We start from the raw sequence: 16,161 nt of genomic DNA, 5'->3' as shown, positions 1-16,161 counted from the left end.
AAAAACCCAAACAACCAAACCAACAACAACAGGAAAAAAAGGATAAGAATACATCAGCAGTTTTTGCAGTAGTTGGATCTTATCACCAGCCTCACCCAGGGGTGTCGGTGGGATCTGAAGGATTAAATCTGTTTGTAAACAAAGGAGGGCAAGGAGGCAGAGAGCAAAGAGCCAGCAGTTTATTGAGAACAGCTCAATGCAAAGCTAACGACGAAGGTTTTGCAGAAGTTCCACTAAAAGCTGAGTCACCAGGGATTAAAATGGCAATGAAACTCAATGTGAGCAAGTACCAAGTTATACAGAGGGGAAGGTATAACTCTTAACTCGGGTCATTCAGGAAAAGCATCTTGAAGTCAATAGTTTTATGAAAATATTATCTGAGCGCTTAGCAGAAAGGAGCTGAAAATGTCATTATGTTATATTGCTTTCAGGTCTTGAATACAGCTGAAACCCCTCTCAAAAAAGGCAGAGTAGAGTTAGAAAGGACGCAGAGAAGTGCAACAATGATGATGAGAGGTAGGGAACAGCTTCCCCAGGAAAAGAGCCTAAGTAGAGCTTGATTTCTGGGCTTGGAAAAGAAATGCCCAAGGGAGCTGTGCCACAGCTCTATGAAATGGTGAGTGGTGAATGAGAAATGGTTATTCATTGGTTTTTACAATAGAGAAAAAACGAGGGACACCCAGTTGAATTATCAGGCAAAAGGCTCAGAAGGAACAAAAGCCAGCATCTTTTCATGCGCACCTAATTAAGTTGGTGAACTCCTGGACAAAAATACAAATGGATTCGAAGCGGGTTTAGAGAGATGAATGGGAGCGAGAGCCATCGCTGTTCAGTGCAGTAATCGAGATGCAGCCTCCAATTAAAGCTCTTACACCTCTCATTTCTGGCACGTGACAGAAGACACTGGGCAGAAGGTCTGGTCCTTGGGGGCCCTGTCTGTGTGTCCCCGGGGCCGCAGCTTAAAACTAGAGCCCTGGTTCCCCAGAAGTGTGTGTCACCGTGTTTGTAATTCCTGCTTGGTCCTACTGCCTGTGTCCTAAGCACCACAAATGCTGGATTTTGTATCACCCTGTTAAGGTTTTGCAAATAGATTGATGAATGGTGGATGTTGACCTAAATTTTGAAGTAGGTGAGACCCTGGTGTGGGGCAGGGACGACAGGTTTTCTATGGGCTGTAACAAGCCTGTGCTGCACGTGTGCACGTCACCCCCGTGGCAAATCCTGTGCCAGGTGCTGTGCAGCACTGGGAGCATCCCAAACATGATAGGGAGAGAGGAGCAGAGGGCAAGAGCTGAGAAGCAGCTGGGATGTGATGGAGAAGAGCATCCTGTAGCCATCCCTTCAGTGCTTTGCAGTTCACTTCCCTGTATCTGCATCGTTGATGCCCTCTGAACTTCTGTGCAGGGTTTCCTTTTCCTGCTGCTGGTGTCAGCTTTTAGCCTTGGGTTTTTTAGCCAGGCTTGCTGCAGAGGAGCATCAGCTCCTGCGTGGAGCTGGTGACCTTCACGGTGCTGCTCAGTCTGGGCAGGAAGGCTGACAGGGGGCAAACTCATCTCTCATCTTCGCCCTGCTTTAAGCAGAGCCGTTTTCTGTGATGTTGCAACCTCTGCGAGCGCATTTTAAGAAAAAGAATTTTCTGCCCCCGTTATTCTTCAGAAAACGCTCCAGTGTGGTGAGCCACATCTCCAGCAGATAGCCACTGCTGCAGAGTGACACTGATTCATATCAGGAAAGGCTTTGGGCCGAGCGTTTCCCTTTGTTGTATTTCTTGAAAAATATAAATCATACCAGGTAACTGCAGGGATCAGTCTTTAAAAAAGACAATAGTCATTCCTGTGGTGAGAAGCATATTTTTGGAAATCTCGTAATACTTTATAATAATTGGAAGTGCTCGTGTTTCCTCTGAACGAGGGGTTTAAGATTAGATCCTGATTTCATACCTGTTTTAGGACGGGTGTAGTCGTGGTGGCAGAGTGGGGTTAGTACTGACCTATACCATTGTATGTTAGAGAAGATTCATTTCCCATTTCTTCTCTGAAAAATCCTGAAGATAATAAAAATAAGCATGACTAAGCCATTTTAAATGTGAAGGGGAAAATAGTTTCTTTAATATAGTACTGTAGGGAACCACGTACATGAGAAATGATGATCCGAAAATGATTTAAAAGCACTAGATAATGAAACGGACTTGAATATTAAATATACATAAATAAAACATTTATTATACTTCTCGATGCCCTTATTATTCCTCACTGTAAATATGTGCTATCATAACCCGTGCACTGTCTTGTCACTGCTAATCAGCCCGAAGGCCAAAGGTCATTTTTCATTCAAACCATTAATTTCCCACAATTGCAAAAGTGATGAATGATTTCTTGCGGGGCGCAATTAGAAGGAGTTACAGGCGGCGGAAAAACTATTACAAGGGGTTTAAGGATCAATTCTTACTACAGAAAAATATGAAGTCATATAAAAATAAATATATGGTAATGTTGAGTCATATGGGTTGATAATGACATCTCTCTGCCGAGATAGAATTACCTCCTCTCCCAGCAGCATCATCATTACATATCTCATGCCTGTGATCAGTACGTGTCAAAATCCTTCATATTGACAAATGTGCTGTCCACTTGCATCTGTGGAGAATGTTTTAGCAGCTGAGTGATTATGAATCAAACCCCAGAGCTTACAGCCCCTACTGCCTCGCAATGCTTTCCCATTTGTTGCCTGACAAGTAAATGTATCTTGACTTCCCTCTGAGATTTTTTTTTTTTTTTTGCAGCGTGTTTGATGAAAGACATTTGGCAAATTGGCAGTGGTACCCTGTACGTTGCAATTTGTACTCAGCATTAGGAGGCTGAGCATGAAATGAGAGGGCAGGCTACGGGCTAAAGGGAAAAGAAACACCAAAGCCAGAGCTAACCAGCACCTAGGCAGTCCAGTCCAGAGACAAACATGCAGTTCTTCCCCTTAAAATAACAGCGAAAGGAATTGGAATAGTCCTGGTGGATTCTGAAGAATGGGCTGCAGAGGTGTTCTGCCAGATAGCACTTGATTGATGCTGTGGTTTATGGCGAAGCGGTTTGCATGCTCGTGGCGCGGGGTCTCCACTGTGCCCACCTTCTTTAAGTGCAGATCTTGCATTTCTGTTGTTGTTTATTTTTTCTTTCCATCTGTTTATGGTGACAGTAGGAGGCAGGCAGCTACTTTTACCTGTCAGGAGGCTCAGCAGCAATCTTCAGCTCTCCACATTACAGTGCTGGAGGTTTTGGAGCCATTTCTTGTGGTCAATTCCAGACACTGCGAAGGGAAGCAATCTCCAGAAATGATCTCCAGAAATTTTATTATCTCCCTGAAAATTAAAGCCCTTCAATACAGCTACAGTAAGAGGCAGCATCCTAAAGCGTGTGGGGGTTACAACCAACTTAAGGTAGAATAGGAATAGTAAGAGGTTGTAAGAAAACCTGATAGGCATCCAGTGGGTAATGTGAATGAATACCTAGCACCAAACCAGAGCTTCATTTCTGATGGGTTTGTGTCATGGCAGTTGACTCTGATCTGCAGAATTTGACTGAATGCTTGGATGTGGCTGGAACACTGATGGAGCTTCTCTGCTTGTTGCAGCTACTAGTTAAGCTGGAGCTGGAGTGCATATATAGTGTCCTTTGAGATATTTGTCCTCTGGGACATCATCATGGCCACCACGCTGCCTACTCTGCCCGGTAGTTTTTGTGACTGCAGCTCTACATTTGGTCTTTTGTGTTTTTTTTGGAAGCCTGTGCGCTTTGTGCTTAGCGTTTTCCCCACAGCCAGAAAGCCACAGCGCTACTCACCGTGCCGGCTGTTGTGCCATCTTCCATTGCAGATGTCAGCTATAGAAAACATGGCCGAAAAGCTGGAGAGTTTCAGTGCCTTGAAGCCGGAGGCCAGCGAGATGATCCAGTCAATGCCATCCATGTTCAACTTCCGAGCCCCGCCAAGCGCCCTGCCCGAGACCCTCCTGCGCAAGGGCAAGGAGCGCTACACCTGCAGGTAACGGCACCCAGCCTACTGCATCAACAACTCCTGGTCTGAATTTCCTCATCACTTTCCTATCCACAAGTCTGCTTTTGCTATTGATGGGTTTTTTAACGGTAAACTACTCTCATGTTTTCCTCTCTCTGACATCCAAAGGAATCGGTGATAACATAGGTGTCTTACTAGGATATAAGCATGCAGACTTCAAAAAAACAAGGGAGGTGATTGTACACACAACCAAAATGAAGGGGAGCTTTGTCAAGGAGAGCAGAATTAGCTGTTTGCAAGGCTTGTACGTCGTGCTGTAAGAAAAATAAATGCAGTATTAAAAAGGAAGGGATGCAGTCTTCAAAGCCATCGTGTGACGCAACCACCAGCCTCATTCTTGTGAGAGCTGTGTGTGCTTTGTCCCCATGCAAAAATGGGCAGAATGTGATTAATAGAGCTGGAACAATTATTAACTGAATATTAATACGCTTCTTAAGTGTGCAGGAAGGGCTCACGATATCTATATATAGATAGCTGTAATATATATTATAATCAATATTATATATGTTATGTATAATACCTGCATCTATCTACATGTATCTATATTATATATTAATTATATGCTATATATTTCATATATATATTTCTGCACATGTATATAAAGTCATCATTGCTCTTGTGCCATGTTACGGAGCTTGGAGAACGGTTTTTAAATTGCATCATGTAGGTCTCTGTATCATCTCCAGAATGCAGATGTTTAACACGTGCATGTCAGCTTATCTGAGAACTTGTAACCCTCTTTCAAGACGTGTTGTTACAGAAATACACCTTGATGGATTAAATCTTTGAGTCTTGTCAGGTCTGATCCTACTCAGAGCACAAAATGATGTCACGTTCGCTGACACGTAGAATTGGCGGAAGGGTTTGAAATTTGCTTCACTAAGGTTGAAATCCAAGACTTTAATAACAGATCGTCACGATTCCAAATCTGAATGTGACAGATAAGCACTGAATGAGATTAGAGATTTTGTGCAGTCTTTGAAACTAGTGTGTTTTCATGTGCTGTTTGCTTATGCAGAAAAGAAGCTGGTTGGTGCCAGCAGTTCCGATTCCGTTCCTACGTGTGTGTATGTCTCAATCACTCGTGTTTATTTGCTGCTTTTATTGATAGCATTATTTGGTGTCATTCCACCAAAGCAGTGCCAGTAGTACCACAGAGCAGTGATTCCATTTGGGCCGTGCCCCTCACGCAGCTCAGACTGGAACAAAGCTGGCACAGGTGGCATTGCCTTACGGAGCCCTTTCTCCTCACAGATACTGTGGCAAGATTTTCCCCAGATCGGCAAACCTAACCCGTCACCTGAGGACGCACACTGGAGAGCAGCCCTACAGGTACCACAGCCCCTTCCACACATCCCGGGGGGGAATAGAGCAGAGGGACATGTGTGCAAGAGTGGATATTAATGGTGGCTCTGCCACTGACCTCAGTGAATTCCGGAGTGAGATACCATTGCCGTGGGGAAAGGCACGTCCCCATGGCTCAGCAGGTCACGCCGCTGTTCCCACATGGTTGCTGCCATGTCGAGGCTGAGCCCTTTAAGTGACCTAGATAATCCCCACTGGTACCAGCAGGGACATTTTGCTGCTCAAACTTTGGAAATCTCATCGCTACCCACCGTTGCATTGCGATTTTTTATCCGAAAACAGGCAGCCCCTTGTAAGCAGGGTGCCCTGTGCTCACGCTGTCAGGAGGGGCTGGGTGGATTTCTGACTTGCTGCTAGAAATGGAGTTCCCCTCGCAGCTGGACGTTTTTCCTGGTTAAACTCACCATCACATTTCTGTTCTTCGTGGGAAAGTAAATTTGTGTCTCAGAGTCCTGCGACGATGGCAAACATGAAAATTTGCAGAGATGGGGGGAGCTTTCGGTCACAGCCTGTGAAATTCTTTTGGCGTAAGCAGCCACCCAGGCACCATTTGCAGCCCTGTGTTTGCCATGCAGCATGGATGGCACTTCGGAGTGAGTAGGATTTCCAAGAGGGCTCACAGCCATGTTCTGCCTTACAAAAATCTAGTGGGCTTTTACTGGTGCTTGTGTTTGTTTCGGTAAGAACTCCGTGGTGTTATTTTCAGCCTGAAGTTGGGTGTTTCGTCACTCATCTGATTTCTGAAAGGTCCCAGTTGCAAAAACATGACTGTATTTATATGTTTCCTGCCTCATCTGGATGCTTTCTGAGGTCTGGCTAACCCAAACCCATGTGGGTGTACTCTCCCATTGATTTGTATGCCGTATTTTATCCAGGACAGTGACACACAGAAATGTGTATGGAAGCTTTGCCTTATTGAAAGTGAAAGATTAATTTAAATCAGCTGGAAAGAAGCCAGCTCATGTTCCAGTAAAACAAATGCACAAATTTCTGCGTTTTATGACCTGTAAAGAGCAGACTAAGCTCATTGTTTGGGAGGAAACAATATGGTGGGTTTTCTTGTTTCTTTTTTTTTTTTTTTTTGCCTGCAGTCTCTTTGGGAAATGAGATTCACATCTAATTTTACTGAAGAAAGGTCTTGATGCATGTAACGCTTGCCCATGACATAAAAGCCAGGAACAATTAGCAGCATAATGGGTGATTTCAGCACTGAAAAATTGACATCATTGACAAGCATAAGAGACATGTAGAGAGAAGTACAGGAGAAGTGAAAGATTGAGAAACTGAAGTGGTGAAGACTGCTGGCTGGTTGCCAGCGAGAGAATTTGGAATAGTTATAGTATGACTTAGTAATGGCTTAAAGAGCAATACAGTAAAGGCTTCAGGGACTCCAAATCACTGCAGAGTATGAAAATTGATGCCTCTGGTACCAGAGTGATAGACTAAACTACTCACATTGGCACAGTATTAAAGGTTGGGATTGTTTATTGCTGGTTTTTGCAAGATAACCAAATTTCCTCTGGGATTAGCAATCAAGCAAGCTAATTCCTCAAGAAAAGATTTAATCGCACGGTATAATTTAGAATAGGAAAAGAAATAGCCCTTTTTACCTTATTTGAGCATTAGAAGAGATCTGTTTCATGTTTCTTCCAGAAGTGTTTAATTGTATTGTATTGGCAGCACATGAAACAATAGTTATTGCTCTACTGTTTTCAAACTTCCCAACTTTGCGTGCAACAGTTTTAACAACACGGGAATCCATTACCCAGGCTAATTCGATGCCATAAACTCCGCAATGTTATGCTCATTCCTAAGCACAGTATTTAAGAGATAAAGGCTAATGTGAATTAAAGCTAAAATACCAATTGTAAAAGTGACGTCTTCTTTCCAAGGACACGGCTCTCCAGTTATTCAGCCACAACATTTTGGAGGGAGGGTTTTGGCACAACGGGGACCAAGAGTTTGAGATAGTCAGGCGTATCCTGGAAGGTGCTTCATGTCTCTTAGGGCAGATCTTAACTTTTTCAGCAACTAACAAATGCTTTTCTTCCCACCTGTTTTCCTTTTTTTCAGATGCAAATACTGTGACAGGTCCTTCAGCATATCTTCCAACCTGCAGAGACACGTCCGTAATATCCACAATAAAGAAAAGCCATTCAAGTGTCACTTGTGTGACAGGTGTTTTGGTCAACAAACCAATCTTGACAGACATCTAAAAAAGCATGAGAATGGCAACATGTCTGGTATGTATGCCTTGTCCCTTTCCATTGCGCCCGGTGTGCAGCTCACGTATGCATACAAGGACTTCACGTTCCCTTTCAGCGCAGACTTTGAGGTCTGAGCATGTCAATAGGCACAAGTTACTCTGCACTGTCTGCCCCGGTGAGGGGATTTTTGGAAAATATGTAAGTGCCTAAGCTCTGCAGACATTTAAAGTGCTTTGAAAATCCCAGCATAAACTCTGCTCTTGTATAACTTAATACCGCTGGATGATGACTTTTCTTTTGGCTTTAATTAAGCCAACCAGAACATTGTGCGAACAGACAGGGAAAATTGGTTGAATCCCAGTGATTTGGCTGTCGATAGACATCCCAGCTTTAGAGTCTCAGGGGGTACCCTCAAAGATTTTCTTGGCACACTGTAAAATATTCCCACTGTCAGGAGCTGAAAATCCCCGCGATGGAGGTAAATGCCCCAAAGCAAGTTTGTCACCTCCCAGCAGCAGCAGAGGCAGCGGTCTGTACTGAGTATTGCTGGCCTGCTTTAGGTATCTGCCAGGTTTCATAAAACCTCTGCAGACTTTTCAGTCTGCTTTTTGCTCCAGTGGAAATAACCAGGTACATGAACTGAAGGCTGAGCTGTCCGTTCCCCAGCTCACAAAGATGTCTGCCACTGGTCTCTCTCAGTGCTAACAAACCTGGATGGTTATGTCAATGCCTGCTTCATACTTTATGGAAATCTACATAATTAGTCACTAAAATTAAGTTCCATTTGCTCAGTTCAGGCATTGGTTTAGCACGGTTGTTGTCTGATGGTATTGAAGCTGTAGGGTAACACAAAAGATAAGTGGAAATAGTCATTCTAACTGGGAACTACCTTAGCCTGTGGATAATAACTCCTCCCTTCTAAGTGCCATTTTTACAGCTAAAAGCTGGTGGAGCACCACGAACAGCTCTCACTGGGTCTCAACCAGTTTAACCACCATTAAAATTCTGTTTCAATTTAATTTAGAAAATACAATGTAGAAAATATAAATGAGCAACAACGCAAGTCCTTTATTTCTCCTATTAAGGTACTGCAACATCTTCACCTCACTCAGAACTGGAAAGCACAGGGGCCATCCTAGACGACAAGGAAGATTCTTACTTCACAGAAATTAGGAATTTTATTGGAAACAGCAACCACAACAATCAATCCCCCCGAAACTCAGAGGACAGGTAAGCAGTGACTGCTAAAATTTCCTTTGTTTTACGTTCGCAGCAGAATGGGTGAACCCTACATCCAGTATCTAAGCATGGCAGGATTAGTTAAATGCAATTTAAGCGTGTAGTTAATAAAGTAGAGTAAGCTCAATTCTTAAATGAAATGGAACATTAAGTCTAAAAAGTCCAGTTCTGCAACTAAGTCAGTGCCAAGAAAGATGCTTGCTAGCAAAAACATCAGTGAGGCTGTGGGTAGGTGAAAACAGCTATTAAGATTTATTAAGTATGGTGTGTTTCAGGCCTTTTAAGCTAGTAGAAGAGAGGCCATTTCTAAGTATTTTCAGCTAATAAAAATTATAGCTCAGCTAAAAAGGCTGTAACAGGGATACACATATCAGCTATACACATTTCTGTGAGACTGGTTTTGCATTATGAATTATTTATGCTTTCGAGTTGGCATTACATTATCGACATCAAAACCTTCTTACTGTTGGTGACAAACTTCACTGTCTTCTCCATTTCCAGATGTCTTTGTGAGGGCATAAAAATGGTGGACATAACAAAATTTCCCTGCAAGTACTGGATTAAGTGATTACATGCATATTCAAATTTCATTCCATCTTGATTGGCAATGAGGGCTTGGGATTTTTTCTTTGCACATCTGGTCTCAACATGTCCTCCAACAGGAAGTCAGCAAAGCAAAAAGGTTGCTGGGTTATGCAGTGTTTCCTTTCTAAATTTGGCACTTCGGACTGCTTTTGATGGATATTTTATCCCTGGCAAATTGCTGCATTTGAAAGCATAATTAGAGAATCTGTTTTCTTAATCACATGGCTTTTGTTACTTTGGTTGTAGTCCATCTCCCTCTCATTCCTAGCAGCCCCAATCGAGCATAACAAACAAGCTGGCAGCCCAAGCTATGCTCAGCAATTCCTTGTATCTGCCTATTTAAATAAAGGATGATAAAGAGATACTGCTCTGATTAACTTAGAGAGGGGGGTGGTTGCTCCAGCTCTCCCGGCTCTGGATAGCCTCAGATTTTTGATACTGTGATATAAACAGACCGTTCCCCAGTAAGGCTTGTGACAATCAGCTGGAATTTGCTCAGAAAATAGATAAAACTGTTGTGTTGAGGAAATTTGTGCTGTTGTGTAATAAACTATCTTTCACTTGAATGTCCTCCACAAGAACGTACATCTGTTACAACAGTGAGTCTTCCAGTAGATATCAAATATGCTGATAGGTCTCATCCTCATCTAGCTAGAACTGTTGGTATATTCCACGTTGTCCCACACAGTTTGAAGCACATGCAGTCTGACACAAACTGCGGGCGGACAATAAGGTTTCCATTTTTGTAACTGTATTCCTGGAAGAGTAGGGACCTTTTGCACAATGAGAACAATAGCTGAATCAAGGCCTCCATGCTACGTAAAGCAGCGGAGCAGATAGGCTGGTGGCGTGCATTCATGCGGCTCCTGTCTTATCCCCAGTGCTTCTGGCCTTGTGTTTGCTGATGCCGTAGTTGTGCTGAGTGTTGTTAGCACTCAATTAATGCAGTGGACGTGATGCAGCTGCATGTAGACCCAATCCTGATGGCTGAGGCCATTAGCAAGTAAACCCCTACTACAGCATGGAAGTTACGTCCTTGAGAAGATCCCATAGGAAGTAGTTAAGAAAAGTCTGAAAGCAAGAGACAATGCAGTAACAGTGTATTGGACCGAAGGGTTCTCCATGTGCTCATTTCACAAGACTAAAGACTTCTCATTTAAAATGTTTTGTGATCTTTCTTTAATTCTTCAAATCAGTCAGTAATGCAGTTCAGTGTGGAGGCAATATTACAGACAACTCTTTGGGTCTTCAGCTGAACCACTTAGGTTCCCATGTATGTAATCCATACGTTAAGTAATATGGCTTCCAAATGGATGGTGGTGTGCAAAATTAATTATCCATGTAATTTTGACTTTAAAACGCTGAACGCAGTATTGGATGTCACTGCTGAAAATGCCAGATCTGATTTTCAGAGTTTCTTGACCCCTACGGCTTCTGCTAAAAGTCAATGAGTTGTTTTGCCTAGACTACATACATGATTGGAAATAGGAGATGAAATAATGCGTGAGAAAATCTGGAACGGATATCTGAACATCCCTCCTCTTGAAGAGTAGTTTAGGCTCTCAGGATGACAGGAAAATCCCGTGCTGATTGCACTGTAATGCCCCACTGATTTCCAGTGGCATTTTCTACAGTGACACCTAATGTCTGAAGTTCAGGAAGATAAATAATACAGGCGTTTTTTCCCTTGGGAAATTATATTATTTTACTGGCACATCCTTTTTAGATCCGTCTCTGACAGTCCACTGGTACCGAGCTTTCACGAGTGATTTTTGATGATCGCGTTTGTTTCTTCTGGTACTTTCAGAATGAATGGCAGCCACTTTAAGGATGAAAAAGCCATGGTAACCAGCCAGAACTCAGATTTGTTGGATGACGAAGAGGCAGAAGATGAAGTAATGATGGACGAAGAAGATGAAGAAAGTGAAATTGCAGGGAAAACAGTCAAAGAGCCTGTCACCAGTGACATGCACGAGGGGACTCCTGAGGAGGATTACGAGGAAACGAGTACTTTGGACATGAACTGCAAAGCTTCCCCTGGCAGGTTGGTTCCTTCCTAGTATTGGTTCGCTCGATACACAAATAAAAACAATAAACCATACAAGAGTGCCAGCACCAAACTGTGTGCCGTGGGAACCTGTCCGAGGTAGCCAACTTTCCTGTTACGATAGCAACATGCATCCGTGTTTTGGTCAATACCAGCCCTGTTTTCAGTCTCTTCATGCAAACCGTGGCCTCTGAGGGGAAAAATAAGTGTGCTCAGGGAGCTATTGTCATGTTCTGGGTGAGACAGGAAATGTTCCTGGGAGATATGTTATCTGCTCCTTAAGCATACCCTAATAGCCCATAATGGTCTCATGAAAGGCTGTGGAGACACCAGAAGAGAGACAGCCTCTCCCACTTCTGCTCTCTCTGCTGCCCACTCTCTCCTCTTTAGAATAGAAAATACGGTTCCTTTTGTTTCCAGACCGTAGTTCCACAGTGCGAGGTGGTTTATGAACCTGTAAAAGGAGAAAAATCAGAGGTGTAAATCTGAGAGGAAGAGGGATTGCAGTGAGGATCAGCCTTAAACCCCAAGCTGGTGGTGGTGGGCAGCACTGAATGTTACCAAGGGTGCTTTGGCTAACGTGGCCGTGCACTCCAGATCACCAGCAGGACATCAAGGGGCTCTGTGGGCTCCTTCAAACCTCCTGCTTATCAGGCTGCTCTGCAGCACACGTGGTTTTTGGTGCAGGTGGTTACAAACCCTGGAGTAGAGGTGAATGTCTGAGAAGTGTTGAGCGACAGCAGTTCACTGGCAGCCTCCAGTTAACTGATGTTAAAAGTCCCTATAACCTCTGTGGTGTTTTTGTAGGTATAAAGAGGAGGAGTATAATAAGACTGGACTTTCAGCTTTGGACCACATAAGGCACTTCACAGATAGCCTCAAAATGAGGAAAATGGAAGAAAATCAATATAGTGAAGCTGAATTGGCAGCTTTCAATACTTCCCAGCTGCCAGAGGACCTAAAACAACCATTGTACAGGAAATCCAAATCCCAGGTAAAAGCTTAACTCAGTTAAAATGTTATTGTCACCCAATACCTAAAGGATTAAGCTGTTAGTCTGTGGCAGGCCAAGTCGTTTCAGATTGGTCAGGCAGGGCTGGGCTTCACCTCCATAAATCTGAGCGTCCAACTTCCCACTGCACTCCCAGTACAGAGTGAGACAGCGCAGGGTGCTCTGGCCCCAGTACCAGGGGATTTTCTTTCTTCTTTGTTGTTTTGCTTCCTGCTGTGATAAGAAATCTTCTCCCTGCTTTCAGACATCCCATGTGTTTATGTGGCTGCCATGCAGTTTAGCTGCAGCCCTGCAAGGATGCTGCTTGGTCTTCTGGCTGGCTTGCCTTTGTGGTGGTTTTTTTAAGGTCTATTGATGTTACCTCATCTAGGTCAATGGGCGTGATTTAAAAACAGTGATAACTGGGCCAATGTTCAAGTGGCATTTCTTGAATATTTTTAAACATTAATTAAAAAGCATCTTTTTAGCCCCTGTAAGATTCCTGTTTTAAAACATGCAGAATATACCTGTGGAGAAGGCCACAGCAAAGGAGACTGTAGTAGCTGGTGAAATACTGTAGCAGCCAAAAGATAACGTGGTTCTTCAGGCTCATGAAAAAAGCCTATTTGCCAAGAACGTGAAGGCAAATGAGTCTGCGGGACCTTGCCTTTTATCAAAGTTTTTTTTCAGAGCTTCATGAAGCCAGAGGAAAGCTCAGATAATAGTATTAGTGAGTCACGAATGTCAGTGGAAATGCTGACAGTGGTTTTACCTCATGCACTGTGATTTTTTTCATTGAACTCAGAATACCAGTGGTGGTCTAAAAGACGCCTCAACCACATGGAAGTTGCATGGTTTTAAGCTCAGAGAACCCGCAGCGTGACCTCTTCTTTCTCCTTCTTTCCCCATCCAGGCGTATGCCATGATGCTCTCTCTCTCCGACAAGGACTCCCTTCATTCTGCATCCCACAATTCTCCCAATATGTGGCACAGTATGGCGAGAGCTGCTGCAGAATCCAGCGCCATCCAATCCATCAGTCACGTATGACATTGTGAAGTCTTACCAAGAATGGGACCAAGTCCAAACCAGTAGCATGGCTCTTTCATAGATGACTATTTAAAAGACTGCTGAGCAGAATGCCTTATAAATCTGCAGGGTCACTCATTTAAAGTCTGGTGACCTTAAACTGAATAATTTTAAAAAGAAAGAAACTATTTATTCTCAATATTTTGTTTTGCACAGCAAAGGCAGCTGCTGACTTCTGGAGGATCAATGCGACTTAAAAAAAGAGTTTCAGTGGATTATGTAAACCGGGGCCGGGAAAAAGTGTCTTCCAGTTCACCCGGCTTTGAGAGGCAGGGGCAAAAGGGTTAAGACTGCATTGATACACACACGGGCACTCCTTTAAAGTAGTAACTGAATTGATTTTCTTTTTTGTATAAAATAGTTTGACACGGGATTGGGAACAGTTGCTTTTATGTACAAATCTCTTCATTAAAGCTTTATGCATTTTAGCCCTTCAAAGGAAGAAAGAAAATAGATATATCGAATGCACACTATCCATCATAAATGTAGAAAGAAGTTAACAGGGAATATTTTGTTCTCTCCGTAATTCTTTTGCCTTCTCAACTGCATTGTTAAAAAAAAAAAAGGAAAAACAAGAAAAAAAAAAAGAAAAAAAAAAAAAAGAACTATGAGAAACAATACATAAGAGGCTTGTGTATATTGTAAACTATGAATGTTCACTACTCCGAGAAGCGAAATCATCCCGATAATTCCGTGAAAGCACCGCGTCCATCGACAGCACCACTAGTTCCAATCATTGTAAGGAGATTTTAATTTTAGACAATCATGTCACTACTTCGTTGTGTTGCTTCCTTTCCCCCTTTCCCTCTCATTCCTCCTTTGTGTTGTGTGTACCATGTATTTATTTGTTGGCAAACAAACGTTTGTTGATTCCAATAGCACTGTTCCTGTAACAAACAGCACTGCTCCAGTCCCCCACTGCGTCATGATGTAGGCACCCATGTACTTAAAAAAGTGAGGTGAACTGATCTGTGTATATGGGAGTGCAAAACAGTGTTTGAAATTTTCTTACATTCCTCTTTTATTTTTATTTTTCCTTTTAATGAACTAAATAACTAATAGATGCGACTTAGTTTTTTTTTTTTTTTTTTGTAATACAGTAAATTGATTCAATTGTATAAACAGTTATGATTTCTTCATGAAAGCATGATTCTTCTGATTAAAAACTGTACCCGATATTTTATGCTGGTTGTCTGCGAGCTTGTGTGATGTTATGTTCATGTTAATCCTATTTGTAAGATGAAGTGTTCCAAATTTATGTTTTAAAAAAAAAAAATAAAGAAAGAACGGAAGGCATTCAGTTATTTTTGGGGTTTTTTTGGCCTTTAGTGAGGGACCAGATTTCTTTTTTCCTTTTGTTTATAATCTCATTTTGAAATAATCGGCAAGTTGAGGTACTTTCTTTAAATGCTTTGTACAATGTAACTGTTACGCATTTCAGTACATTACTATGGGAGGATCAACTTAAAAAAAAAAAAAAATAAAGGACTACAAAACTGAAGGAATCTCTTACCTTTTGGTTTTTTTTTTTTTTTTGGTCTGGGTCAGGTCAAAAATTTCCTTTTTCATCTGCAGTGTGGGCAGTGAAGAGGGCACTCCTGTGTGTCCGCAGCGCTGACAGTAACCACGGCGTGGGGTGCAGCAGCTTGGGCTTGGTCAACCCCAAAATCTGAGCGTCCAACTTCCCACTTTTTGGCAACCCCAAATCTCAGTACACTTCTGGAGGGTTCAAAGGGGATGGTGAGGATGTCCCTCCCACCACCCCCCCAGACTTGCCCTTTGCAGCTACAGCTCCCGGCTACCCTTCACGTTTCAGTGTCTCACCAGAGTCGATGTGACACGCTGCAGAGTCTTGTTTTTCTTTCTTTTTGCAATAGGACCAAGGGTTGCTGTCACCAGATGGAAGGAAGCTGGCATAAGCTCATTCGCACTGTCCCAGTGCAGTAACCACATGCAAAGATACAGCACTGTTCAGTGGGAAAGGAACATTTAGGGGCTAGGATCTGTGGGAGGCTGGGTTAAATTTGGCACCAATAAAGCCAGAAGTACAATGAAGCCAGAGGCCTTCAGCACAGTGCAAAGGCATGCAAAGGTCCTGCTGGCCAGAGACCCCCCCCCAAGCAGCACAACTGCATTCACCTGTTTAATGCCTAGAGTTCTCATAGTTCATCAGGTGCTAAGTTGCATTTTAGGATACCAGGATGTCATTCTTGCCTTCTGGTCTGACTCACCTGATTACCACCAGGCAGCAGCATGGGCACTGGCATGGCTGAACACAGCAAGGACGGGCACGGACTGCCTAGGGTGGCACTGCCAGCTCCCGAGCATGGAGCACATGTCAATGGCAAGCTGTGACCTACAGGCCTGTGATTCTCACCGAAACCACACCTGGAAAAAAAAAAAAAAAAAGGAAAAAATAAATATATAAAAAGCCTGCTTTCATGGTCTTGTCCTCACTTCATTGGCCTGAGCCAACGGTCAGGTACGTGCAGATAATTGCATAAATAGCCCATTATTTTTCATGCAGTTAAAGTCACCGTGGAACTCGGTTTTAAGTTTCTGCCAAATAAAGGGA

The 16,161-nt window shown here is 43.0% G+C and overlaps 1 protein-coding gene across 4 annotated transcripts in view; it reads left to right on the top strand.

Moving 5' to 3' along the window:
- The window catches only part of MECOM (MDS1 and EVI1 complex locus), a 302,145-nt gene extending 287,263 nt beyond the window's left edge, over window positions 1–14,882 (top strand). For all 4 annotated transcript variants that reach the window (XM_021396339.1, XM_021396338.1, XM_021396336.1 and 1 more), the window contains 7 exons: window positions 3,866–4,032; window positions 5,320–5,397; window positions 7,504–7,673; window positions 8,723–8,867; window positions 11,269–11,505; window positions 12,316–12,502; window positions 13,413–14,882. In XM_021396339.1, the coding sequence (XP_021252014.1) occupies window positions 3,866–4,032; window positions 5,320–5,397; window positions 7,504–7,673; window positions 8,723–8,867; window positions 11,269–11,505; window positions 12,316–12,502; window positions 13,413–13,547 (1,119 nt within the window). In that variant the 3' untranslated portion in view covers window positions 13,548–14,882. The remainder of the gene's footprint in view (window positions 1–3,865; window positions 4,033–5,319; window positions 5,398–7,503; window positions 7,674–8,722; window positions 8,868–11,268; window positions 11,506–12,315; window positions 12,503–13,412) is intronic.

Source organism: Numida meleagris, chromosome 4 (assembly GCF_002078875.1).
Source record: "Numida meleagris isolate 19003 breed g44 Domestic line chromosome 4, NumMel1.0, whole genome shotgun sequence".
Taxonomy (NCBI): Eukaryota; Metazoa; Chordata; class Aves; order Galliformes; family Numididae; genus Numida; species Numida meleagris.
The sequence above is the reverse complement of the archived record's forward strand: the minus strand, read 5'-3'. Positions and strand labels throughout refer to the sequence as shown.